The 27332-nt window shown below is 47.9% G+C and overlaps 1 protein-coding gene across 4 annotated transcripts in view; it reads left to right on the top strand.

Moving 5' to 3' along the window:
- The window catches only part of tnr (tenascin R (restrictin, janusin)), a 186510-nt gene that overhangs the window by 96779 nt on the left and 62399 nt on the right, over positions 1-27332 (top strand). For all 4 annotated transcript variants that reach the window (XM_072573378.1, XM_072573377.1, XM_072573379.1 and 1 more), the window contains 5 exons: positions 14376-14561; positions 17778-17867; positions 20926-21189; positions 24319-24585; positions 26195-26323. In XM_072573378.1, coding sequence (XP_072429479.1) covers positions 14376-14561; positions 17778-17867; positions 20926-21189; positions 24319-24585; positions 26195-26323 — 936 coding nt within the window. The remainder of the gene's footprint in view (positions 1-14375; positions 14562-17777; positions 17868-20925; positions 21190-24318; positions 24586-26194; positions 26324-27332) is intronic.

Genomic DNA, 27332 nt, shown 5'->3' with positions numbered 1-27332 from the left:
CTGGTAGTGTTTAATGGGGATAGTGTACAGGGAAAAAGTGACGAGTGCAGATGCTGGAGAGACAGACCTGCAAAGTGTGGCACTAGAAAAGCACAGCAGGTCAGGCAACATCCGGAGAGCAGGACAATCGACCTTTCAGGCATAACTCTTCAACAGGAATGCGGAGAGGGAAGAAGGCTGAGAGATAGGAGGGTGGGGGAAGGACTGGGGGGGAAGGTAGGCGGGAAGGCGATAGGTGGATGCATGTGTGAGGTCAGTGGGGAGGGTGGAGCGGGTAGGTGGGAAGGACGTTGGACAGGTCAAGAATGTGGTGCCAAGTTGGAGGGTTAGATCTGGGGTGTCATGGGAGGAGGGGGGATTTGGAAACTGGTGAAGTCAATGATGATGACAAGTGGTTAGAGGGTCCCGAGATGGAAGGTGAAATGTTCTTCCTCCAGTTGGCGGGTGGCATTGATTTGGCGCTAGAGGAGGCCCAGAACTTGTATGTCTCTGGGGGAGTTGAAGTGATTGGCCACAGGGCAGTGGAGTTGTTTGGTGCATGCATTCCAGAGATGTTCCCTGAACCACTTCATGGGTCAGTGTTCTGTTTTCCCGCTGTAGAGGAGACCACATCGAGAGCAACGGACGCAGTAGATGTGCAGGAAAATCTCCGCTAAGGATCTTCTAAGGCTTTGGGTGGAGGTGAGGGGGGAGATGTGGACTAAGGTATTACACCCTGTGCGGCAGCAAGGGAAGGCGACAGGTGTGCAGGGTGGGTTGGTGGGGGACATGGACCTAACGAGGGAGTCAGGGAGAGGATGGTGGGGAGTCATGGAGGGAATGGTCTCTGCGGAATACAGATGAGGGTGAGGAGGGTGGTGGTGGTGGAGGTGATGGAAATGGTGGAGGACGATGCAATGTATCTGGAGATTCATTGGCTGGAAGGTGAGGATCAGGGTGGTTCTATGCTTGGTGCAGTTGAAGGGGTAGGGTAGGAGGGCAGAGGTGTGGGAAGTGGAGGAGATGCACTGGGGCGCATTGTTGACCACGTGGGAGGCGTAATTATGGTCCTTGTAATAAGAGGCCATCTGGGATGTCCTGGAGTGGAATTGCTCCTCCTGGGAGCAGATACAGCAGAGGAGGAAGAATTGGAAGTACGGGATTGTGTTTTTACAGGAGAGTGGGTGTAGGGGGAGGTGTAGTCCAGGTAGCTGTGCGAGTCGGTGGTTTGGAATAGATGTCCGTGTTGAGTCAGTCACCGGAAACAGAGACAGAGAGTTCCAGGAAGGGAAGGGAAGTGTCCGAGATGGTCCAGGTGAATGAGAGGTCAGGTTGGAAAGTGTTGGTGAAGTTGATGAACTGTCCAACCTACTTTTGGGAGCATGAGGTGGCACTGATACAATCATCAATGTAATGGAGGAAAATTTGGGGTGTGATATCGGTGTAACTGGCGAAGAGGGAGTGTTCTACATATTCTACATCCTATGAAGAGGCAGGAATAGCCGGGGCCCATGCACGTGTCCATGGCTACCCCTCTGGTCAGTTGGAAATAGGATTTCCAAGAGAATTTGTTTAGGGTGAGGACCAGTTCCACAAATCAAATGAGTGTGTCGATGGAAGCAGATTGGTTGGGTTGGTGGGAGAGGAAGAAATGGTGGGCTTATAGGCTTGGTCATGGGAGATGGACATGTCCATGGTGAAGACAAGGTGTTGGGGGCCAGGGAATCAAAACAGTGGTGTGGGTTGTCTGCACCTTGACTACACCTACTTCCCCCACCAGTAAAAACATGATCCCTTACTCCCAATGTTTCTGCCTCTGCCATATGTGTTCCAAGGAGGAATAATTCCACTCCAGGACATCCCAGGTATCCTTCTATTTCAAGGACTGCACATTCCACTCCCACGTGATCAACAATGCCCTCCAGCGCATCTCCTCCACTTCCCATATCTCCACTCTTGAACCTCACCCCTCCAATAGCAACACCTTCCACTCCACCTATCTCTGGATACAGTGCATTATCCTCCACCATTTCCATCATCTACAGTCAGACCCCACCACTCTCATATTTCCCTCCCCATCTTCATCTGCATTCCGCAGAGACCATTCCCTTCATGACTCCCTCATTAGGTCCACTCCCCCCACCAACCCACCCTCCACCTTCCCTTGCCACCACAAGAGGTGTAATGCCTTCACTCACACCTCCCCCCTCTGTTCCATCCAAGACCCGAAAGGATCATTTTAATCCGGCAGAGATTTTCCTGCACATCCACCTACCTCACCTTTTGCGTGCGTTGCTCTCGATGTGGTCTCCTCTACATCGGTGAAACAGAATGCCCAACTAGCGGACCGGTGCAGGGAACATCTCTGAGATGCATGCACCAAACAAACCCTGTAGCCGACCACTTCAGCTCCCCCTCCCAATCCCCTAAGGACTTGCTAGTCCTGGGCCTCCTCCACCCCCAAATCAATGCTACCTGCCAATTGGAGGAAGTGCGCCTCGGGACCATCCAACCACACGGCATTAACATCGACCTCACCAGTTTCCAAATCCAAATCCCCCCCCATCCCAGATCCAACCCTCCAACTCGACACTACATTCTTGACCTTTCATCTTCCTTCCCACCTAACCGCTCCACCCTCCCCACCGACCTATCACAATTACCCCCCACTTATTGCCTTCCCACCTACTTTCCCCGCCAACACCCCTAATTAAGCCCCCTTCCCCTTCACATTTCCGATGAAGGGCTTATGCAGGAAACGTCGATTCTCCTGCTCCTTGGATGCTGCCTGACCTGCTGTGCTTTTCTAGCACCACACTTTTTGACAGTGTGGAGGGAGCTTTATTCTATACCTAACGCCTTGCTGTCCCTGTCCTGGGAGTGTTTGGCAGATGTTCCTTGTTACCTGATAAATTTAAATATTGTGCTTTTGTCTTGAAAGGTCTGAACGTGGAATTGGCGGAGCCCATTGTGCCTGAGTTTGATTGTATCTTTGAGAAAGTTCAGTGCATATGGACTGACAGAGGGAACAGTAATGGTTTAATAGTACGCATGTGCATGATGTGTTGGGTAACATGAGGTAATGCGAGTCTTTCGGGCGTTCTGTCAGAACAGGCAGGAGAGAGAGAGAGACAAGAGGCTGACTAGCCATTTTGTTCAGTCCCAGCCTCTGGGTTTCTATTGTCCTGCTTGAATGCTTGCTGCTTCAGTTATGTGCCACGAATAACCAAGGAGTTCACCATGCAGATCGATTGTGCTTGATCCAGTCAAATTATTCTCATGGCCCTAACCACTTCCTTGAACAAAATCCTAACATCCTCAACTTTGACATTTTTATAGGTCCCTGTATAACTTACGCAGCTGTTTTGGGCTGAGGCTTCCAGACTTCCAGGATTTGTGAGAAGCTGGACTGTGATGGTCTGTCTCATCTAAATCTTCAGATTCGATTTGCAGATTGCCTCCCTTCCTGGTGAAAATTGTTTCTTCCTCTCAGATACCTCAATTCCCTTAAATCGTCTTCATCCTCTTATTCTAATCACAATTTAATACTGGAGGATATACTAACCACATGTATACAATCTCTCGGCCAGGGTTGTTCTGGTGAATCTGTGCTGCAACCCCTTCAAGGTCGGTATTTATTTCCTGAGGTGTGAAGCCGGAACTGAACCCAAAATTCCAGATCACATCTGATCAGAGCTCTGTCCAACTGGACTGTCACTTCCACTTCTTGCACCTTTGTCCTGGAGGTGAAAGCCAACATGCCATTACCCCAATAACTGACTATCTGCATCTGTTCACCAACTTTCAGTAATTTATTCTCCAGGAATTGCTCAGTTAATCTCACCTTTGAAACACTATACACAGTGATGACCTTACACTACCTACACACACACATGCACTCTCTCTCACACTTGCACACGCACACACACACATATACACTCCCTCTCACACACACTCGAGTGCACGCACACTCTCTCACACATGCGCACACTCTCTCTCTTTCGCACTCCCGTGCGCACACTCTCTCTCAACACACACTCTCACACACGCATGTGCTCACACACACACCTTCTCTCTAGTGAACACCCACATGCACTCTTAGATGCACGCACGCACGCACACACACTCTCACACTTGTGCGCAGACACATACACGCACTCACACTTGCGTGCGCACGCGCACACACACTCACTCACACACTCGTGCGCACACACTCTTTCACACACACACGCACTTACACTCACAGACATATACTCACACACACTCTTGCACACAGACACACACAAACACACACACTCACAGACACACACACACACACACACACACACACACACACACACACACACATGTCTGGCACAGTTTGACCCACTGATTATAAATTGACTGTTCCTTCAGTATCGCTGAATCAAAATCTTGGAAGTCCCTATGTAACAACATTGTGGGAAAGTCTAAGCCCTATAAACTATTATGGTTCAAGAAGGCAGCCTCACCACCACCTTCTCCAGGGAAATTAGAGATGACCAATAAATTCTGCCCCCCCCACCCCACCCCCCACCCCCCCCACACAAGTCCTGCGACTGAATCAAAACTTTATTGCCAACACTCATCACCGTGACACCTGATCTGGTATGCAGCTCTCCATTCTTCATCAAACGTCTTTTTAAATAGCGCAAGAAACAGATCCACGTATAGATGCTTGCAGGATCTGGTTCCAGTCCTGGGAATACATTCCCATGTTCACTTTTCTCTGGATCCTACCTCCTCATCAGTCACACCATTGTCAACAATTTGCCTCAGATTCCCTACAAACTGCTTCTTGTGACCACTGTTTTGTGTAGAATTTGATCAAATTCTTCTGAAGTCCAAGAACAACACATATAGACATTCCCTAATTTGTTACTCCCTCCTAAAATTCAACCTTTTTTTTGACCCATCTCTAAACTTCACAAACCAATGCCGCTGTCTGTAATCCATTTGCAATTGTCTGACTGCTCAGTTTCTAATAACTGATTCCAGTCACTTGCCCACAATAGATGTTAGACTGATAAGTCTTTCATTTTCCTTTGGTGTATCCCTCTTGCCTCCCTTAACTATTGGAGTGATACGGACAATTCGGTTTCTGAATCAACAGAGTTCTGGAGGATCATGATGGCAGGAGATACAATTTCCTCAAACACCTCCTCTTGAAGACTTAGCTATCTCATTATCTTCTCCATTATCACTTCACATTTTTACCAAATCTCACTTTGACTGAGCTTTGATCTTCACTGTGTAGATTATTTTGTAAACTTGCTATTTACTGATTTTCAATTCCAATACCATCTGTGATGGGGCCACTCTTAACTGCTGATTTTCTTTTGATGTACTTGTAAAAATCTTCCATGCTGCCCTCACAGTCTTCAAAGAGACTTTCCTCATATTCCTGCATATAGTTTCCCTTGTATTCCCTGCAATTTTGAGGGATTAATGGACATGGACACCAAGATCTCTCTGTTTCTCCACACTGCCAAGAACCCTGCCTTTAACCTTGTATACTGCATTCAAAATTCAACCTTCCAAGATGAATCATAGAACATAGAACATAGAACAATACAGCACAGAACAGGCCCTTCGGCCCACGATGTTGTGCCGAACTTCTAACCTAGATTAAGCACCCATCCATGTACCTGTCCAAATGCCGCTTAAAGGTCGCCAATGATTCTGACTCTACCACTCCCACGGGCAGCGCATTCCATGCCCCCACCACTCTCTGGGTAAAGAACCCACCTCTGACATCTCCCCTATACCTTCCACCCTTCACCTTAAATTTATGTCCCCTTGTAACACTCTGTTGTACCCGGGGAAAAAGTTTCTGACTGTCTACTCTATCTATTCCTCTGATCATCTTATAAACCTCTATCAAGTCACCCCTCATCCTTCGCCGTTCCAACGAGAAAAGGCCGAGAACTCTCAACCTATCCTCGTACGACCTATTCTCCATTCCAGGCAACATCCTGGTAAATCTTCTCTGCACCCTCTCCAAAGCTTCCACATCTTTCCTAAAGTGAGGCGATCAGAACTGCACACAGTACTCCAACTGTGGCCTAACCAAAGTCCTGTACAGCTGCAACATCACTTCACGACTCTTGAATTCAATCCCTCTGCTAATGAACGATAATACTCCATAGGCCTTCTTATAAATTCTATCCACCTGAGTGGCAACTTTCAAAGATCTATGTACATAGACCCCAAGATCCCTCTGTTCCTCCACCTGACTAAGAACCCTACCATTAACCCTGTATTCCGCATTCTTATTTGTTCTTCCAAAATGGACAACCTCACACTTGGCAGGGTTGAACTCCATCTGCCACTCCTCAGCCCAGCTCTGCATCATATCTAAGTCCCTCTGCAGCCGACAACAGCCCTCCTCACTGTCCACAACTCCACCTATCTTCATATCATCTGCAAATTTACTGACCCACCCTTCGACTCCCTCATCTAAGTCATTAATAAAAATTACAAACAGCAGAGGACCCAGAACTGATCCCTGCGGAACTCCACTTGTAACTGGGCTCCAGGCTGAATATTTACCATCTATCACCACTCTCTGACTTCGACCGGTTAGCCAGTTTTCTATCCAATTGGCCAAATTTCCCTCTATCCCATGCCTCCTGACTTTCCGCATAAGCCTACCATGGGGAACCTTATCAAATGCCTTACTAAAATCCATGTACACTACAACCACTGCTCTACCCTCATCCACATGCTTGGTCACCTCCTCGAAGAATTCAATAAGACTTGTAAGGCAAGACCTACCCTTCACAAATCCGTGCTGGCTGTCCCTAATCAAGCAGTGTCTTTCCAGATACTCATAAATCCTATCCCTCAGTACCCTTTCCATTACTTTGCCTACCACAGAAGTAAGACTAACTGGCCTGTAATTCCCGGGGTTATCCCTATTCCCTTTTTTGAACAGGGGCACAACATTCGCTACTCTCCAGTCCCCTGGTACCACCCCCGTTGCCAGTGAAGACGAGAAGATCATTGCCAATGGTACTGCAATTTCCTCTCTTGCTTCCCACATAATCCTAGGATATATCCCGTCAGGCCCGGGGGACTTGTATATCCTCAAGTTGTTCAAAATGTCCAACACATCTTCCTTCCTAACCAGTATCTCTTCTAGCTTAACAGTCCGTTTCACACTCTCCTCTTCAACAATACGGTCCCTCTCGTTCGTAAATACTGAAGAGAAGTACTTGTTCAAGACCTCTCCTATCTCTTCCGACTCAATACACAGTCTCCCACTACTGTCCTTGATCGGACCTACCCTCGTTCTCATCATTCTCAGGTTTCTCACATACGCATAAAATGCCTTGGGGTTATCCTTGATCCTATCCGCCAAGGATTTTTCATGCCCTCTCTTAGCTCTCCTAATCCCTTTCTTCAGGTCCCTTCTGGCTATCCTGTATCCCTCCACTGCTCTGTCTGAACCTTGTTTCCTCAACCTTATGTAAGCCTCCTTCTTCCTCTTTACTAGATATTCAACCTCCCTCGTCAACCAAGGCTCCCTCACACGACCATTTCTTTCCTGCCTGATAGGTACATACATATCAAGGACATGTCGTATCTGCTCCTTGAAAAAGTTCCACATTTCCACCACATCCTTCCCTGACAGCCTATGCTCCCAACGTATGCTCCTCAAATCCTGTCTTACAGCATCGTAATTTCCCTTCCCCCAATTGTAAAATCTTCCTTGTTGTGTGCACCTATCTCTCTCCATAACCAAGGTGAAAGTCACAGAATTGTGGTCACCATCACCAAAATGTTCACCCACTAACAAGCCCACCACTTGTCCCGGTTCATTACCGAGTACCAAATCCAATATGGCCTCCCCTCTGGTTGGACAATCTACATACTGCGTTAGAAAAGCTTCCTGGACACACTGCACAAACACCGCCCCATCCAATCTACTTGATCTAAAGAGCTTCCAATCAATATTTGGGAAGTTGAAGTCGCCCATGACTACGACCCTGTGGCTTCTGCACCTTTCCAAAATCTGTTTCCCAATCTGTTTCTCCACATCTCTGCTGCTATTGGGGGGCCTATAATAAACACCCAACAAGGTGACTGCACCTTTCCTATTTCTGACTTCAGCCCATACTACTCCAGAGGCAGATCCCCCTCAAACTTCCTTTCTGCAGCCGTTATACCATTTCTAATTAGCAATGCCACCCCCCCTCCTTTTTTACCACCCTCCCTAATCTTACTGAAACATCTGTAACCAGGAACTTCCAACAGCCATTCCTGTCCCTCATCTATCCACGTTTCCGTGATGGCCACAACATCGTAGTCCCAAGTACCGACCCACGCCTTAAGTTCACCCACCTTATTTCTGATACTCCTTGCGTTGAAGTATACGCACTTGAGCCCACCTCTGTGTCCGCAAGTGGTCCCTGTCAGTGCTACCTTCTCCACAGCCTCCCTACAGTCTTGGGCATCCTGACACACAGCTAGCGTACTTGTTAGACTACAAGTCCGGATCCCATCCCCCTGCCAAATTAGTTTAAACCCCCCCCGAAGAGTGCTAGCAAACCTACCTCCCAGGATATTGGTGCCCTTCTGGTTCAGGTGCAACCCGTCCTGCTTATACAGGTCCCACCTTCCCCAGAATGCAGTCCAATTGTCCAAATATCTGAAGCCCTCCCTCCTACACCATCCTTGCAGCCACGTGTTCAACTGCACTCTCTCCCTAATCACTTCACCCTTTTCCAGGTTGAACTCCATCTGCCACTTATTAGCCCAGTTCTGCGTCCTGTCAATGTCCCGTTGCAACCTACACCAGCCCTTCACACTGTTCATCACTCCACCAACCTTTATGTCATCAGGAAGCTTGAGAGTTAGACTCTTAATGAGGGGAAAAGGGGCAGCACAGTGGCTCAGTGGTTAGCACTGCTGCCTCACAGCACCAGGGACCAAGGTTTGATTGCAGCCATGGGCAACTGTTTGTGTGGAGTTTGCACATTCTCCCCACGTCTGCATACATTTTCCTCCAGGTACTCCAGTAGCCTCCCACAATCTAAAGAGGTAAAAACAATGACTGCAGATGCTGGAAACCAGATTCTGTGTTAGTGGTGCTGGAAAAGCACAGCAGTTCAGGCAGCATCCAAGGAGCAGTGAAATCGACATTTCGGGCAAAAGCCCTTCATCAGGAATAAAGGCAGAGAGCCTGAAGTGTTGAGAGATAAGCTAGAGGAGGGTGGGGGTGGGGAGAAAGGAGCATAGAATACAATGGGTGAGTGGGGGAGGGGATGAAGATGATAGGTCAGGGAGGAGAGGGTGGAGTGGATAGGTGGAAAAGGAGATAGGCAGGTAGGACAAGTCCGGACAAGTCATGGGGACAGTGCTGAGCTGGAAGTTAGGAACTAGGGTGTGGTGGGGGAAGGGGAAATGAGGAAACTGTTGAAGTCCACATTGATGCCCTGGGGTTGAAGTGTTCCGAGGCGGAAGATGAGGCGTTCTTCCTCCAGGCGTCTGGTGGTGAGAGAGCGGCGGTGAAGGAGGCCCAGGACCTCCGTGTCCTCGGCAGAGTGGGAGGGGGAGTTGAAATGTTGGGCCACGGGGACGGTGTGGTTGATTGGTGCGGGTGTCCCGGAGATGTTCCCTAAAGCGCTCTGCTAGGAGGCGCCCAGTCTCCCCAATGTAGAGGAGACTGCATCGGGAGCAACGGATACAGTAAATAATATTAGTGGATGTGCAAGTAAAACTTTGATGGGTGTGGAAGGCTCCTTTAGAGCCTTGGATAGAGGTGAGGGAGGAGGTGTGGGCGCAGGTTTTACAGTTCCTGCGGTGGCAGGGGAAGGTGCCAGGATGGGAGGGTGGGTTGTAGGGGGGCGTGGACCTGACCAGGTATTCACAGAGGGAACGGTTTTTGCGGAAGGCGGAAAGGGGTGGGGAGGGGTCTTTTTGGAGGTGGCGGAAATGTCGGTGGATGATTTGGTTTATGCCCCCCTACAACCCACCCTCCCATCCTGGCACCTTCCCCTGCCACCACAGGAACTGTAAAACCTGCGCCCATACCTCCTCCCTCACCTCTATCCAAGGCCCTAAAGGAGCCTTCCACATCCATCAAAGTTTTACCTGCACATCCACTAATATTATTTACTGTATCCGTTGCTCCTGATGCAGTCTCCTCTACATTGGGGAGACTGGGCGCCTCCTAGCAGAGCGCTTTAGGGAACATCTCTGAGACACCCGCACCAATCAACCACACCGCCCCGTGGCCCAACATTTCAACTCCCCCTCCCACTCTGCCGAGGACATGGAGGTCCTGGGCCTCCTTCACCGCCGCTCTCTCACCACCAGATGTCTGGAGGAAGAATGCCTCATCTTCCGCCTCGGAACACTTCAACCCCAGGGCATCAATGTGGACTTCAACAGCTTCCTCATTTCCCCTTCCCCCACCTCACCCTAATTCCTAACTTACAGCTCAGTTACTGTCCCCATGACTTGTCCGGACTTGTCCTACCTGCCTATCTTCTTTTCCACCTATCCACTCCACCCTCTCCTCCCTGACCTATCACCTTCATCCCCTCCCCCACTCACCCATTGTACTCTATGCTACTTTCTCCCCAACCTCACCCTCCTCTAGCTTATCTCTCCACACTTCAGGCTCACTGCCTTTATTCCTGATGAAGGGCTTTTGCCCGAAACGTCGATTTCACTGCTCCTTGGATGCTGCCTGAACTGCTGTGCTCTTCCAGCACCACTAATCCAGAATCCCACAATCCAAAGATGTGCAGGTTAGGTAAATTGACCATGCTAAATTGCCCATAGCATTCAGGGATATGTAGGTTAGGTACATTAGTCAGGGGTAAATGTAGAGTAATAGGATGGGGGAATGGGTCTGGGTGGATTACTCTTTCGAGGGTCGATGTGGACTTGTCAGGCCAAATGGCCTGTTTCCACACTGTAGGGATTATATGATTCTATGAAACTTACTAACCCACCATACCACTTCCTTATCCAAGAAATTTATAAAAATCACAAAGAACAAACACCCAGCACTGATCCCTGTGGAACACCTATGTTCACCGAGCTCTAGGCTGAATACTTTACATAGATTACCACCTTCTGTCTTCTATGGGCCAGCCAATTCTGTATCCAGACAGAAAATCTGACTGTATTCCATGCCTTCTTACTTTCTGAATGAGCCTACTATAGGAAACTTTATCAATTGCCTTGTTAAAATCAATATCCACCACATCCACTTCTCTACCCTCATCAATGTGTTTTGTCACATCCTCAAAGAATTCAACAAGGCTTGTGAGGCATGACCTGCCCCTCACAAAGCTGTGCTGACTACCTCTATTCAAAATACGCTTTTCCAAGTAATCATGAATCCTGTCTGTCAGAAGGCTCTCCAATAATTTGCCAACCACAGAGATAAGACTGACTTGTCAATAATTCACAGGAATATCCCTCTTCCCTTTTCGGAACAAGGGAATAACATTTGCCATCCTCCAAACATCTGGTACTACTCCAGTGGGCAGTGAGGATGCAAAGATCATCACCAAAGGTGCAGCAATCTCTTCCCTCACTTCCCGTAATATCCTAGGATATATCCCATCTGGTGCAGGGGACTTATCTATCCTTATGTTTTTAAAAATTCTCATCACATCCTCCTTCTTAATGTCAATCTGTTTGAGCTATTCCATCCTATTCCATCCTATTCCATGCTGTCCTTCTTCGATTCCAGGCACAAGTTCCCTCCACTATCCCTGATCGGCCCTACTCTCACTCTGGTCATCCTCTTGTTCCTCGCATAAGTATGGAATACCTTAGGGTTCTCCTTAATCCTACTCGATAAAGCTTTCTCACTCCCCCCTCTAGCTCTCCTAATTCCATTCTTCAATTCCTTCCTGGTTACTTTGTAACCCTCCAGAGCTCTGTTTGATCTTTGCTTCTTCAACCTTAAGTAAGCTTCCTTCTTCCTCTTGACTAGATGTTCTACATTTCTTTCCCCTCCCCCCACCTTGTCTCAGTCAAATCCCTCGAACTCAGCACCGCCTCCCTAACCTGCAATCTTCTTCCTGACCTCTCCGCCCCCACCCTACTCCGACCTATCACCCTCACCCTGACCTCCTTCCACCTATCGCATTTCCAATGCGCCTCCCCCAAGTCCCTCCTCCCTACCTTTTATCTTAGCCTGCTGGACACACTTTCCTCATTCCTGAAGAAGGGCTTATGCCCGAAACGTCGATTCTCCTGCTCCTTGGATGCTGCCTGACCTGCTGCGCTTTTCCAGCAACACATTTTCAGCTCTGATCTCCAGCATCTGCAGTCCTCACTTTCTCCTCGTACATTTCTTGTCACCCAAGGTTCCTTCACTCTACCATCCCTTCTTTTCCTCAGTGGGATAGACCTAACCAGCATTATCAGTAAGTGTTCCCTAAACAACCTCTACATTTCTGACATGCATTTCCCTGAGAATATCTGTTCCCAGTCTAGGCGCCCCAGTTTCTGCCTAATAACATTGTAATTCGCCCTCCCCCAATTAAATACTTTCCCATACTGTCTGCTCCTATCCCTCTCCATGAGTTTAGTAAAGCTCAGGGAGTTGTGATCACTGTCGCCATAATATTCTGCTACCGAGAGATCTGACACCTGGCCTGGACTGTTGCCAAGCACCAAATCCAATATGGCCTCCCCTCTACACTTCCTGGACACACCTGACAGAATCTGCTCCACCCAAACTATTTGGACTAAGGACGTTCCAATCAATATTAGGGAAGTTGAAGTCACCCATGGCAACAACCCTGTTACTTCTGCACCTTTCCGAAATTTGCGTCCCAATCTGCTCCTCCATGTCTCTGTTGTTATTGGGGGGGGTCTGTAGAAAGCTCCCAATAAAGTGATTGCTTCTTTCCTATTTCTGACTTCTATCCATACTGACTTTGTAGCAAATCCTCCTCGACCACCTCCCTTTCGGCAGCTGTGATAGTATCCCTGATTAGCATTGCCACTCCCCCACCTCTTTTCCCTCCCCCACTATTCCTTTCGAAACATCTAAACCCTGGAACATCCAACAACCATTCCTGCCCCTAGACCAGAGTAGTCTCCAAGTCCTGTGGCGCTAACTGACCTCCCAGATATTGATGTATTTACTTTCGTCTCTTCAAATAACAGAACCCTGCTCACTGAGTTACCAGTCCACTTCAGGAGCTTGCTGTGTGCTTAGGTACAACAATATAAATCTTGAATCCAACCAAATAACTCTTCAATCACCTCTCCCTGTTTGTCACACAGTTTATGAATTAACAATTCAGCGCAGTCAAAATTTAAAATCTCAGTGATTCATTCTGTCCACTCTCAAACCCATTCTTGAATGTGATGATCATTTCAGTCTAACTGGAATGCTCTTGAAAATCCTTCTTCATCACTCAGTCAGAGATCCTTTGTTTTCTTGTTGGTTCAAGAGCACGTACTTCCAGAAAACTGTCCTCTCTAAGTTCAATAAACCTCCTATCTTCAGGATCGAATTGAGTTTGTTTTCTCTGGACTGTGTGGAAGTGAAAATCTCCCTTCATAACTCTCAGCTTTTGCAGCAAACATCTCAGACCTCCATCTTAATGTGTCTCACTTTATTAGCACTGCTGCCAGGAATTGTGCAGACAATTCTTACCAAAGTGTTCAGCTTTTCCAATTCCTGAATTTTGCCCATATTGTTCAGACTGTCCTTTCACCCTGATTGATAAGCCAGCTCCCTAATGTTCTAATCAATCAGGTATGTGGTGCATACATTCTCACCAACATCTACACACAGGACACTAATCCCCATTGTGTCCCAGTTCACTGGATTTCCAACTGAGCTTTGACACTCCTGAATTACTACAGTGTCTCATCACACCTCAATTCCCAGTTTCTTGACAGTGTGGAAATCCCATGCAGTTCCGGCACTCCAGAATTCCTACAATGTCGCAACTCTCTGGAATTCCCCCAAACCCTCGATACTCCAGGACTCCCACTGTGTCCAGGCACTCTGGAACTCACCATTTTGTCTTGAAATTCTCACATCATTTGAGGTTGTTCCAATAATTTCCCAAAGTCCATGCACACTCTAATTGCCACATTCCATACATTTCAGAATTCCGGTACCTTCTGTATACTCCCCACACACTTCCCATGTATCCCTGAATTTCCCATTCGCACACAGGGCAGGTGATGGATCTTCCCTGCGTAGCCAGTTGGAAAATACTCTGACTTTGTGACCTTGTTAGACCTGAGGTAGTTGGCAGTGCATGGCTGAAGGGGCAATGCCCTCTGTGTGAGGCCTGGGAATAGGGCGGGAGGTTCCAAGGAATGAATTGTCGCTTGTTAACCCTTCTGACAACTTCTGGATTCCATGCTTTCTTCCACAGAGCTTGATGCTCCTAGGAACCTGCGCGTGGTGAGCCCAGGGGACAGCAGGCTGGAGCTGGAATGGGACAACAGTCAAGCAGATGTTGACAAGTACAGGGTGGTGTACAGTACCCTGGCAGGCAGGCAGTACCATGAACTGATTGTGCCCGAAAACATAGGGCCAACGAGCAAAGTCACTCTGACAGGTGAGTAAGATACAGACACCCAAAAACACAGACATAGAGGTATACACACACAGTCACAGATACACAGACAGATGGACACATACACACACACAGACAATCAGACCCACATTCAGATTTGGATCATGACTCCCCACTCCCCCACCCCAGCCGATGGTTCTCGACATTATATGCTCTTCTCCCTCTCCATTCTGCTGATCTTTGCCTTTGCATTGAGTGACCGCTATGTTACAAATGCAGTAAAACTGATTGTTACCTCTTTTCCAAAATATATTTAGTGTCAATATTACAAACACAGTTAACAGTCCAGCAAAGATGATCTCTACAATCATGTAACTGGATTTAGGGATAATCTTCTGGAAACTGCTCTGAAGGCAATGTCAGTTGGGGATCCATATCGTGGGTTTCGAAATGCACCTGTAGTCTACAGCAGAGACAATTGTCTCCAAGAGAAACCACAGGAAGGAACTGAGACCAAGACATTGAATGTTTTCAAGAAGAAGTCAGATATATAGAACAAACTCAATTATCCCAAAGAGACGGGTGTGGAATATTTTGTTCGGAAAACTGATTGTTTGCATAACTGCTCAGGGCTCCCATGGCAACGGCAATAGCAGGAACAGGGTCCTGTGGTGGCGGTAATAGCAGGAACAGGGTCCTGTGGTAGCAGTAATAGCAGGAACAGGGTCCTGTGGTGGACGGTAATAGCAGGAACAGGGTCCTGTGGTGGACGGTAATAGCAGGAACAGGGTCCTGTGGTGGACGGTAATAGCAGGAACAGGGTCCTGTGCTGGCGGTAAAAGCAGGAACAGGGTCCTGTGGTAGCGGTAATAGCAGGAACAGGGTCCTGTGGTAGCGGTAATAGCAGGAACAGGGTCCTGTGGTAGCGGTAATAGCAGGAACAGGGTCCTGTGGTGGCGGTAATAGCAGGAACAGGGTCCTGTGGTGGCGGTAATAGCAGGAACAGGGTCCTGTGGTAGCGGTAATAGCAGGAACAGGGTCCTGTGGTAGCGGTAATAGCAGGAACAGGGTCCTGTGCTGACGGTAATAGCAGGAACAGGGTCCTGTGGTAGCGGTAATAGCAGGAACATGGTCCTGTGGTGGCGGTAAAAGCAGGAACAGGGTCCTGTGCTGACGGTAATAGCAGGAACAGGGTCCTGTGCTGGCGGTAATAGCAGGAACAGGGTCTTGTGGTAGCGGTAATAGCAGGAACAGGGTCCTGTGGTAGCGGTAATAGCAGGAACAGGGTCCTGTGGTAGCGGTAATAGCAGGAACAGGGTCCTGTGCTGACGGTAATAGCAGGAACAGGGTCCTGTGGTAGCGGTAATAGCAGGAACATGGTCCTGTGGTAGCGGTAAAAGCAGGAACAGGGTCCTGTGGTTGCGCCAATAGCAGGAACAGGGTCCTGTGGTTGCGCCAATAGCAGGAACAGGGTCCTGTGGTAGCGCCAATAGCAGGAACAGGGTCCTGTGGTTGCGCCAATAGCAGGAACAGGGTCCTATGGTTGCGCCAATAGCAGGAACAGGGTCCTGTGGTGGAGGTAAGAGCAGGAACAGTGTCCTGTGGTAGTGGCAATAGCAGGAACAGGGTCCTGTGGTGGCGGTATTAACAGGAACATGGTCCTGTGGTAGCGCCAATAGCAGGAACAGGGTCCTGTGGTTGCGCCAATAGCAGGAACAGGGTCCTATGGTTGCGCCAATAGCAGGAACAGGGTCCTGTGGTGGAGGTAAGAGCAGGAACAGTGTCCTGTGGTAGTGGCAATAGCAGGAACAGGCCCTGTGGTGGTGGTATTAACAGGAACATGGTCCTGTGGTAGCGCCAATAGCAGGAACAGGGTCCTGTGGTTGCGCCAATAGCAGGAACAGGGTCCTATGGTTGCGCCAATAGCAGGAACAGGGTCCTGTGGTGGAGGTAAGAGCAGGAACAGTGTCCTGTGGTAGTGGCAATAGCAGGAACAGGCCCTGTGGTGGTTGTAATAGCAGGATCAGGGTCCTGTGGTGGCGGTAATAGCAGGAACAGGGTCCTGTGGGAGTGGCAATAGCAGGAACAGGCCCTGTGGTGACAGCAATAGCAGGAACACGGTTCCCGTGATGGTGGTAATGACAAGGCCAAGGTTCGCAAGACAATGACAATAGTAGGAACGGTGTTCCCTTGGCGGCGGCAATAGAGGAACAGGGCTCCCATGAAAGCGCCAATAGCAGGAACAGGGTCCTGTGGTGGCGGTAATAGCAGGAACAGGGTCCTGTGGTAGCAGTAATAGCAGGAACACGGTTCCCGTGGTAGCGGTAATAGCAGGAACTGTGTCCTCTGGTGGCGGTAATAGCAGGAACAGGGTCCTGTGGTAGTGGCAATAGCAGGGACAGGGTTCCCATGGTGACGGCAATAGCAGGAATGGGGTCCTGTGATGGTGACAATAGGTAGAACATATTTCCCCTGGCGAGCCTGTTCCTGCTCCAGCCACCAGTCCAGGCTTCCTGCTCTCACTGTGCTTCTGTTTAAATTTAATAAAAATTTTACGGGACCTCGAGATCTTGTTCAGATAATCCGAAATTCGGATAATTGATGTTTGGATAACCGAGGTTGTTCTGTCATTCTTAAGGCTAAAAGGATGGAAGATTATGGGGGGAAAGCAGGTAGATGGTACTGACCTTGATGATCAGCCTGGATCAAATTGGGTGGTGGAACTGTTTTGAAGAGCTGAATGACCTACTCCTGTTTCTGTCTTTATGTTTCTATGTTTTTTTGAAAGGAGAGCTCGATATTCCCACTGTAATCAAATAGTCAAGAATGTTGGAAGATTAAATAGATATCAATGGAAGTGGTGCATATCTACTGGATTTGACCTGAGAGAGCCCTGACTAAATAATCTAGCCCCTTGGGACACAGTGTCCTCCATTGGCCCAAGCTAGGCACTCTCTCTGAAAGCTGGCAAGGCAATAGCTTTACTCAGAGACACTGGGACTGTCTAGTCCCTAATGACAGGGTGGGTTCTGAACCTGTTTTTAAAGCCTGAGTCCAGATCAGGGAAGTGGATGGAGAGTGACTCTCTATCTTCCAACTCCTCTTCTCCCCAGTGAATTCCCCTGAGCTGCCTGTAATGGGGATAGACTTCCTTCCTACTCAGCAATGATCCAGTCAGGAGATTAAAAGCTAATTTTTGTGCTAGTGTTTTTTTTGTTGTTACTTTCTGATTGCCTGCTCATTTGATTTTGTCTGCAGACCTATTGCCTGGAACCGAGTATGGGATAGGAATATCAGCCATAAAGGAGTCTAAGCAGAGTATTCCAGCCACCATGAACGCCAGGACTGGTAAATCACCGACATCACCTTCATGCGGAATTCTACCCCACTCAGTCTATTGCGCTCCATTCATTTTGTTTTTCCCAAGTGCCAGTGTTCAGTGAACCAACTACTCTGAGTTTTACAGCTTTCAGAGTTGCTGCAGGCAGCCCCCATCATGTGAATCACACAATCACATTGTTGGCATTGCCTAAGGATGGTGCCTATCACCAATAGCAGAGATGACACAATTATCCAGTCTCCAGGGTTGTTCGAGTGACAGGGTACAGGGTCGAATTTAAAATCTTTGCATGGCTTCATGAATGAAAGCATTCTTTTTCGCTATCAGATATGAATGAGAGAAGTTGGATTAGACTGTTGGAAGCTTGTTTTAAACTCTACAGGCTCCTGAGATGGTGCAGACACGATGGCTCAAATGGCCTACGTCTGCGCCATAACAAACCTGTGATTCTGGAGAAGGCATGGTTGGCATGTGGTGTTGACTGGAGCTGGAAGATGTGAGGGGTGAATGCTGGAGGGCTGAACAGATTTAAAATATGTGACAAAGGTCTCGAGGCAACCTCCTAAACTGCTGCCTTGGCATTTGTTTACCCCCTCGAATCTGTTTGGGAGACACAGGGACATGATCTGTCCTACCCTTCCCTCCTTGGAATGAAAATAACCTGTGACAGACTTGTCATCTTCAAGTTTGGGATTTGGGAATTTCCTGCCTTAATTCCCTCTGCCTTGATCTTAAGAATCCGTGAGATTGCGAGTGATGGTTTTCTTGTATTTAAACCAAACATTTAATCCTAGAAGGTCCTGACCTCCAGTGACACGAGCTCCAATGTCCACAAGCCGTTTAACTGGTACTTCTTCGAATGGCTTTCTTGAAATCCAGATAGACAACATCCACCATAATCCCTCCCTCAACCTTCTCTGTTGCTTGTTCAAAACATTCAAGGAGAAACACAAAACACAATTTGTCTGCTGTAAATCTGTCCTGTCTAGCCTTAACTAACTCACACCTTTCCTGCTGGGTTTCTTTAACCAGATTGGGGATTGCCTACCATGGCTAGAGGGTAGGTTTGTCCAAGTAGGTAATACACCAGGATTTATACGGCGGTGATGTTCATGGAGTGAGGATATTGCTGTTTGGAGTTTAATTTGAGATTGTACAGTGAAGTGCATTTGGAAAGTCAGGATTTGTTTAGGAGCAGTCAGCATGGCTTTGTGCGCAGGGGATCATGCCTCACAAATTTGTTAGAGTTCTTTATTGAAGTGACCAGGAAAGTTCATGAGGGCAGGGCGGTAGATGTGAGCTGAAAAATGTGTTGCTGGAAAAGCGCAGCAGGTCAGGCAGCATCCAAGGAACAGGAGAATCGACGTCTTGGGCATAAGCACGTAGATGATACTGAGCTTTCTTCCCATATTGGCTTATGCCCGAAACGTCAATTCTCCTGCTCCTTGGATGCTACCTGACCTGCTGCGCTTTTCCAGCTACACATTTTTTCAGCTCTGATCTCCAGCATCTGCAGTCCTCACTTTCTCCAGGGCAGTAGATGTGGTCTATATGGATGTCAGTAAGGCCTTTGATGAGATTCCACATGGCTGCTTTGGAAGGTTCGATCACATGGAATCCAAGAGGAGTTAGCAAATTGGATACACAATTGGCTTGATGGTAGGAAGCAGAGGGTAATAGTGGAAGGACGCTTGTCGGACTGGAGGCCTGTGACCTGTGGAGTGCCTCAAGGGTCGATGATGGACCCATTGCAGTTTGTTATCTATATCAATGATTTGGATGAGAATGTACAAGGCATGATTGGTAAGTTTATTGAAGACACTAAAATAAGCGGTATCGTGGATGGTGAGGAAGGTTGTCAGAAATTGCAGCAGGACCTTGATCAGCTGGGGAAGTGGGCCGAGAAATGGCAAATGGAGTTTAATATGGATAAGTGTGAGGCCTTGCATTTTGGAAAGTCAAATCAAGGTAGGAGTTTCACAGTGAATGGTAAATCCTTAAGGAGTGTAGTGGAACAGAGGGACCTTGGAGTTCAGGTACACGATTCTCTGAAAGTGGAATCACAGATAGACAGGGCAGTGAGGAAAGCTTTTGGCACACTGGCCTTCATCAGTCAGGGCATTGAGCGTTGAAGTTGGGAAATTACATTGCAGTTATGCAGGGCGTTGGTGAGGCTGCACTTAGAATATTATGTTAGGTTTTAGTCACCTTGCTATAGGAAGGATGCTATTTAACTGGAAAGTGTGCAGAAGAAATTTATCAGGATGTTGCCAGGACTCAATGGTCTGAGTTATTGGGAGAGGCTGGACAAGGTAGGACTTTTTTCTTTAAGGTGTAGAAGACTGAGGGGCGATCTTATAGTGATGTATAATATCATGAGAGGCATGGATAGGGTGAATGCACTCAGTCTTTTTCCCAGGGTTGGGGAATTGAGGATGAGAGGGCATCAGTTTAAGATGAGAGGGGAAATAATAAAAGGAGACCTTAGGGACTACATTTTTACACAAAAGGTGGAACACCTATGAAATGAAGGGCAGTTGAAGTGGTTGAGGCGGGTACACTAACAACATTTACATTTCAACTAATAGCTGGATAGGAAAGATTTAGAAGGATATGGGCCATTTCAGTGAGCATGGACCAGTTTGGGCTGAAGGACCAGTTCCATACTGTTGGACTCGATGGCTCTATGACTTAACAACTGGTGCAAGAATGGAACAATTTGAGATTGAGGGACGACCTCTTGATTGAGGGATGACCCCTGATATTGACTATTGACCTCTGAGATTGAGTAACATCCTCTGGGATGGTGACTTCCCCTGGGATTGAGTGTTGACTCTCAGGATTTAGTTGACAGCCCCTGGGATTGTCTGTTAACCCCTGGGATTGAGTGATGGTCCCTGAGAATAGGTGTCAATCCCCAGAATTGAGTGAGAACCTCGAAGATTGAGTGTTGGTCCCTAAGATTGAGTGTCAATCCCTGGGATTGAGTGACGATCCTCCAGGGTTTGAATGGTGAGTCTTGGGATTTAATTTCTCAGTGGCCTCATGTTGCCCCTCTCCCTGTAGATCTGGACCGTCCTCTTGGCTTCACTGTGATAGCCTCATCCAATCACAGCATCTCCCTCATGTGGACACAGATTCGAGGCCCTGTCGATCACTACCAGGTCAACTACAGCACAGCCAATGGTGTCAGTTCACAGGTGACCATTTCAAAGGGCAGTACCTCGGTGACCCTCAACAACCTGGAGCCCCACACAAAGTACAACCTGTCCATTGTGGCAGTGCGAGGCTGGCAGCAGAGTGATCCGTCTATCATCGAGGGCATGACCGGTGAGTGCCAGGAGAGAGTGACCAAGTGAGTGATGGGGAAAATCAGTGACGGAGTGCAAAGATGGGAGTCACAAAGTGAGTTAGTCACTGTTGGATTTCTTGCCTCTGAACTGTTCTTGTCCAATCACGGGGTCATCTGGTACAGATGAAGTCCTTCAACCGAATGTGTATGCACTAACATAACTCCTCTAAATCTATATTAGTCTCATTTTCCTGCATTACGCCCATAGCCTTGAATTTTTGGCATTTCCCATGCTCATTCAAGTACTTTTTAAAGGTTCTAATGTTTCCCACCTCAACTATCTTCCTGGGCAGTGCTTTCCAAACCCCACCAACATCTGGTGAGAAAGATTTTCCTCAAATCCTCCTGCCATTCACCACAAAATGATTTTCCCTTATTATTGAACCCTTAATTAAGGGGAATAGTTGTGTTCTGTCCACCCTGTCCATGTTCCTCAACTGTACACACCCCCATCAAGTTTCCCTCAATCTTCTCTGCTCCAAAGAAAACAACTCGAACTCTCTTCTTCACTGAAATGCTTCATCCCAGGCAATGAATCTCCTCTGCACACCATCCAGCCTTCTGAATAGTGTGGTGACCAGAACAGCACACAGCACTCCAGCTATGACCTAGCTAAAATCCTGTACAGTTCCAATGTAACCTCCCTGCTCTGTCCCCTCACTGATAAAGCAAGTGTCCAGTGTGCCTTAATTGCTCTATTAACCTGTCTTGCCACCTTCAGAGATCTGTGGATAAGCACCCCAATTCCTGCCAATCATTGAGTAGCCCCTAGTCTTGTTCCTTCTTCTACAGTGCATTGCCTCACATTTATCAGGGTTAAATTCCACCTGATACTTCTCTGTCCCTCTGGCCAATCTTTTATATCCTCTTGTAACTTAACATCCTCATAGAATCCCTACAGTGTAGAAACAGGCCCTTCGGCCCACCGAGTCCACACCGACCCTCTGAAGAGTAACCCACCCAGACACATTCCCCTACCCTATATTTACCCCAACTAATGCCTGTGGGCGGCACGGTGACACAGTGATTAGCACTGTTGCCTCACAGCACCAGAGACCCGGGTTCAATTCCGACCTCAGGCGACTGACTGTGTGGAGTTTGCACATTCTCCCCATGTCTGCATGGGTTTCTTCCGGGTGCTCCGGTTTCCTCCCACAGTCCAAAGATGTGCAGGTCAAGTGAGTTGGCCATGCTAAATTGCCCATAGTGTCAGGTGAAGGGGTAAATAGAGGGGAATGGGTCTGGGTGGTGGCAGATTGGTGTGGACTTGTTGGGCCAAAGTGCCTGTTTCCACACTGTAGGGAACCTAATCTAACATCCCTGAACACTAGGGGCAATTTAGCATGACCAATTCACCTAACCTGCACATTGTTTTGGATTGTGAGAGGAAACCAGAGCACCCGTAGGAAACCCACACACTCGCAGGGAGAATGTACAAACTCCACACAGACAGTCGCTCGATGCTTGAACCCGGGTCCCTGGCGCTGTGAGGCAGCAGTGCTAACCACTGAGCCACAGTGCCCCCCCTTCCTCCTCACTGACAATCACCCAGCTAAGTTTTGTGTCATTTGAAAATTTTACTTCTCATCCCTCTCCAACGTTCTCACCTACATTTATGAATAACACAAACAATAAGGGACCCAATAGCCAGTGTACCCTGTGGTACACACACCACTCCATACCAAGGCTCCAGTCACACAAACAGCCTTCCACCTCTCCCCGCTGTCTCCTGTCACCTCAATAATTTTGGATCCAACTTGCAAAGTTACTCTGGATTCCGTATTTCCCAAGTAGAACCTTGTCAAAGATCTTGGTGAAATCCATACCATCAACTGCCCAACCCTCATCCAAACACTTGGGTACCTCCTTGAAAAATTCCACCAGATTTGTTAGGCGTGACCTTCTCCTGACAAAGCCACTCTGACTATCCCTGATCAAATCTTGCCTCTCTTAAATGGAGATTAATTTTCTCCTTCACTATTTTTTCCAATAATAGTGTAGATATGAGACTCACTGGCAGGGTGGCACAGTGGTTCGCACTGCTGCCTCACAGTGCTAGAGATCCAGGTTCAGTTCCCGCCTCAGGTGACTGTCTGTGTGGAGTTTGCACGTTCTCCCCGTGTCTGCGTGGGTTTCCTCCGGGTGCTCTGGTTTCCTCCCACAGTCCAAAGATGTGCAGGTCAGGTGAAATGGCCATGCTAAATTGTCCCATAGTGTTAGATGAAGGGGTAAATGTCGGAAAATGGGTCTGGGTGGGTTGCGCTTTGGAGGGTCGGTGTGGACTTGCCACATGTATCCATACTGTTTCCATACTGTAAGCAATCTAATCTACTCTGGCCTATAGTTCCCTGGTGTACCTCTACCTTCTTGTCAAGTGGAGCCACATTAGCTGTTCTCCAGTCCTCTGGCACCTCCCCCTGTGACCACACACAATTAAAAAACATTTTGGTTCAGGGCCCTATAATTTCCACCCTTGTGCCCCACAGCAACCTAGGATAAAACCTATACAGACCTGGGTAGTTATCCAATTTTAAATCTGCTAACCCCCTCCAGCACCTTCTCACTACCTATGTCAGTCTGCTCAAAAGCTTCACGGTCCGTTTTCTGGAATTTTGTACTTGCAATCCCCTTCTGCTGAGTAAAGATACTTGTGAAGTGTTCATGTAACACTCTACCAATGGATTCTGGCTTCATGCACAGACTGCCACTTACTCCCAAATGGGCTTTTACTGGCCCTGACTCTTCTTTTTCCCCTGACATACCTGTAGAGTATCTGAGGATTCTACCTAACTTTACCTGTCAGTGTTTTCTAATGCCCCTCTTTACTCTCCTAATTGCTTTCTCGTGTTCACCCCTGCACTTACCATCGTCTTCTAGGGCCTCCATTGTTTTGCTCCCTTTGTACCTGTTATAAGTTTCTCTTTTTGTGTGTATCCAATCCTGAAGACAACCATAGTTCTCTGGGCGTACTGGTCCTACATTTCCACTGAAAGGGACTCTGTACTTTCCCTTCTATCTTTTTGAATACCTCCCACTATTCAGCTGTGGGTTTATCCAGAAAGAGCTGTCATGTGAGGTGCTAACTGATTGTTTTCTGTGACATTTAGGTTACTATCCGGTGCAGGAGTTACTGTTCTCTGACATCACGGAGAACTCTGTCAACGTGTCCTGGCAGCAGCCAACTTCTCCCACTGACATCTTTATCCTAAATTATAATCCCCGCTCTCATGGAGAGACAAAACAATTGACAGTAAATGGCAATGAGACCCATACAACCCTCTACAACCTCCAGCCTGGCGTAGACTACCTCATCACATTGCTCGCTGTGCAGGGGACTGTCACTGCAAAACCAGTGCTGGGATCCTTCACTACAGGTAGGTGAGGGTTTGCAATCTATACCTCACTCTAATCAACCCGAGATACAGTACTCTAATCCCACACTCACTCTCCTCTATTTAAAACACTCTAATCTTTCTCTCACTCCAGTATCTGAGACACACTAATCCCTCTCTCATTCCTGTATCTCACATACTCTAACCCCTCTCTCACTCTGCCCTAACTGAGGGACACTCGAATCCCTCTCTCATTCCTGTATCTGACATACTCTAACCCCTCCAACACTCTGCCCTAACTGAGGGACACTCGAATCCCTCTCTCATTCCTGTATCTCACATACTCTAACCCCTCCAACACTCTGCCCTATCTGAGAGATGCTCTAATCCCTCTCTCATTCCTGTATCTGACATACTCTAACCCCTCCAACACTCTGCCCTATCTGAGGGATGCTCTAATCCCTCTCTCATTCCTGTATCTGACATACTCTAACCCCTCCAACACTCTGCCCTATCTGAGAGATGCTCTAATCCCTCTCTCATTCCTGTATCTGACATACTCTAACCCCTCCAACACTCTGCCCTATCTGAGAGATGCTCTAATCCCTCTCTCATTCCTGTATCTCACATACTCTAACCCCTCCAACACTCTGCCCTATCTGAGGGATGCTCTAATCCCTCTCTCATTCCTGTATCTGACATACTCTAACCCCTCCAACACTCTGCCCTATCTGAGAGATGCTCTAATCCCTCTCTCATTCCTGTATCTGACATACTCTAACCCCTCCAACACTCTGCCCTATCTGAGAGATGCTCTAATCCCTCTCTCATTCCTGTATCTCACATACTCTAACCCCTCAACACTCTGCCCTATCTGAGGGATGCTCTAATCCCTCTCTCATTCCTGTATCTGACATACTCTAACCCCTCCAACACTCTGCCCTATCTGAGAGATGCTCTAATCCCTCTCTCATTCCTGTATCTGACATACTCTAACCCCTCCAACACTCTGCCCTATCTGAGAGATGCTCTAATCCCTCTCTCATTCCTGTATCTCACATACTCTAACCCCTCCAACACTCTGCCCTATCTGAGGGATGCTCTAATCCCTCTCTCATTCCTGTATCTGACATACTCTAACCCCTCCAACACTCTGCCCTATCTGAGAGATGCTCTAATCCCTCTCTCATTCCTGTATCTGACATACTCTAACCCCTCCAACACTCTGCCCTATCTGAGAGATGCTCTAATCCCTCTCTCATTCCTGTATCTGACATACTCTAACCCCTCCAACACTCTGCCCTATCTGAGGGATGCTCTAATCCCTCTCTCATTCCTGTATCTGACATACTCTAACCCCTCCAACACTCTGCCCTATCTGAGGGATGCTCTAATCCCTCTCTCATTCCTGTATCTGACATACTCTAACCCCTCCAACACTCTGCCCTATCTGAGGGATGCTCTAATCCCTCTCTCATTCCTGTATCTCACATACTCTAACCTGTCTCTCACTCTGCCCTAACTGAGGGACACTCTAATCCCTCTCTCTCCATCCTGTTTCTGAGACACTCTGACCCCTCTCTCACTCTCCTGTCTTTCTGATCTGTTGTTTTTACTGAATGGTTTTCCTAATACTTCCATCCTCCTGCAGCCTTGGATCCACCTCAGGATATATCGTTCACTAATGTTTCCGAGGACTCGGTGACTGTGGTGTGGAGCAGGCCTGTGGCTGCCTTTGATCATTACCGGATGCTGTACCAGCCAGCAGCTGTCCTGCAGGGTGAGCCATGTGGATATCTGTCCTGTTAGCCACAGATTGATTGTACTCATTCTGCCTGACCTACCTCACTCACAGAGACTGATTGATCCCACAAAACAGGGCTGGAAAGTGAATCAGGAAGCTTTACTTAATACCTAACCTTGTGCTGAGAGTATTTGAATGGCTACAGTGTAGAGTAAGTTTTACTCTGTATCTCAGCCCCATGCTGTCCCTGTCCTGGGAGTATTTGATGTGCAAAGTGAAGTGTGAGCCTTACTTTCACTTTAAAAGAGTAGAGGACGCTTTACATTCACTTTTATGTATCAAACCCTGTGCAATCCCTTTCCTGGGGGTTTTTGATGGGGGACAGTGTATGGAGAGCTTTTCTCTGTATTTAAGTCTGTGCTGTCCCTGCCCTGGGAATGTTTCATTGGATAGTGTAGAGATAGCTTTACTTTCACTTTAAAAGAGTAGAGACAACTTTGGTCTGTGTCTGACCCTCCATTACCCTGTCCTGGGAGTGCTTAATGGGCACTGTGTAAAGGGAGCTTTACTCTGTATCTAACCCTGTGCTGTCCCTATCCTGGAGTGTTTGATGGGGGACAGTGTAGTGGAAGCTTTACTCTGTATCTAACCCCATGCTGTCCCTGTCATGGGAGTGTTTAATGGGGACAGTGGAGAGAGAGCTTTACTCTGTATCTAACCCCAAGCTGCCCCTGTCTTGAGGGTGTTTAATGGGGACAGTGTAGAGAGAGCTTTTCTCTGTATATAACCCTGTGCTGCCCCTGTTCTGGAGTGTTTGATGGGGGACAGTGTAGTGGAAGCTTTACTCTGTATCTAACCCCATGCTGTCCCTGTCATGGGATTGTTTAATGGGGACAGTGGAGAGAGAGCTTTACTCTGTATCTAACCCCAAGCTGCCCCTGTCTTGAGGGTGTTTAATGCGGACAGTGTAGAGAGAGCTTTACTCTGTCCTGGGAGTGTTTGATGGGCAAAGTGAAGTGTGAGCCTTACTTTCACTTTTAAAGTG

The sequence above is a fragment of the Chiloscyllium punctatum genome, chromosome 7 (assembly GCF_047496795.1).
Source record: "Chiloscyllium punctatum isolate Juve2018m chromosome 7, sChiPun1.3, whole genome shotgun sequence".
In the NCBI taxonomy this organism is placed as follows: Eukaryota; Metazoa; Chordata; class Chondrichthyes; order Orectolobiformes; family Hemiscylliidae; genus Chiloscyllium; species Chiloscyllium punctatum.
This window is presented reverse-complemented; position numbering and strand designations above follow the sequence as displayed.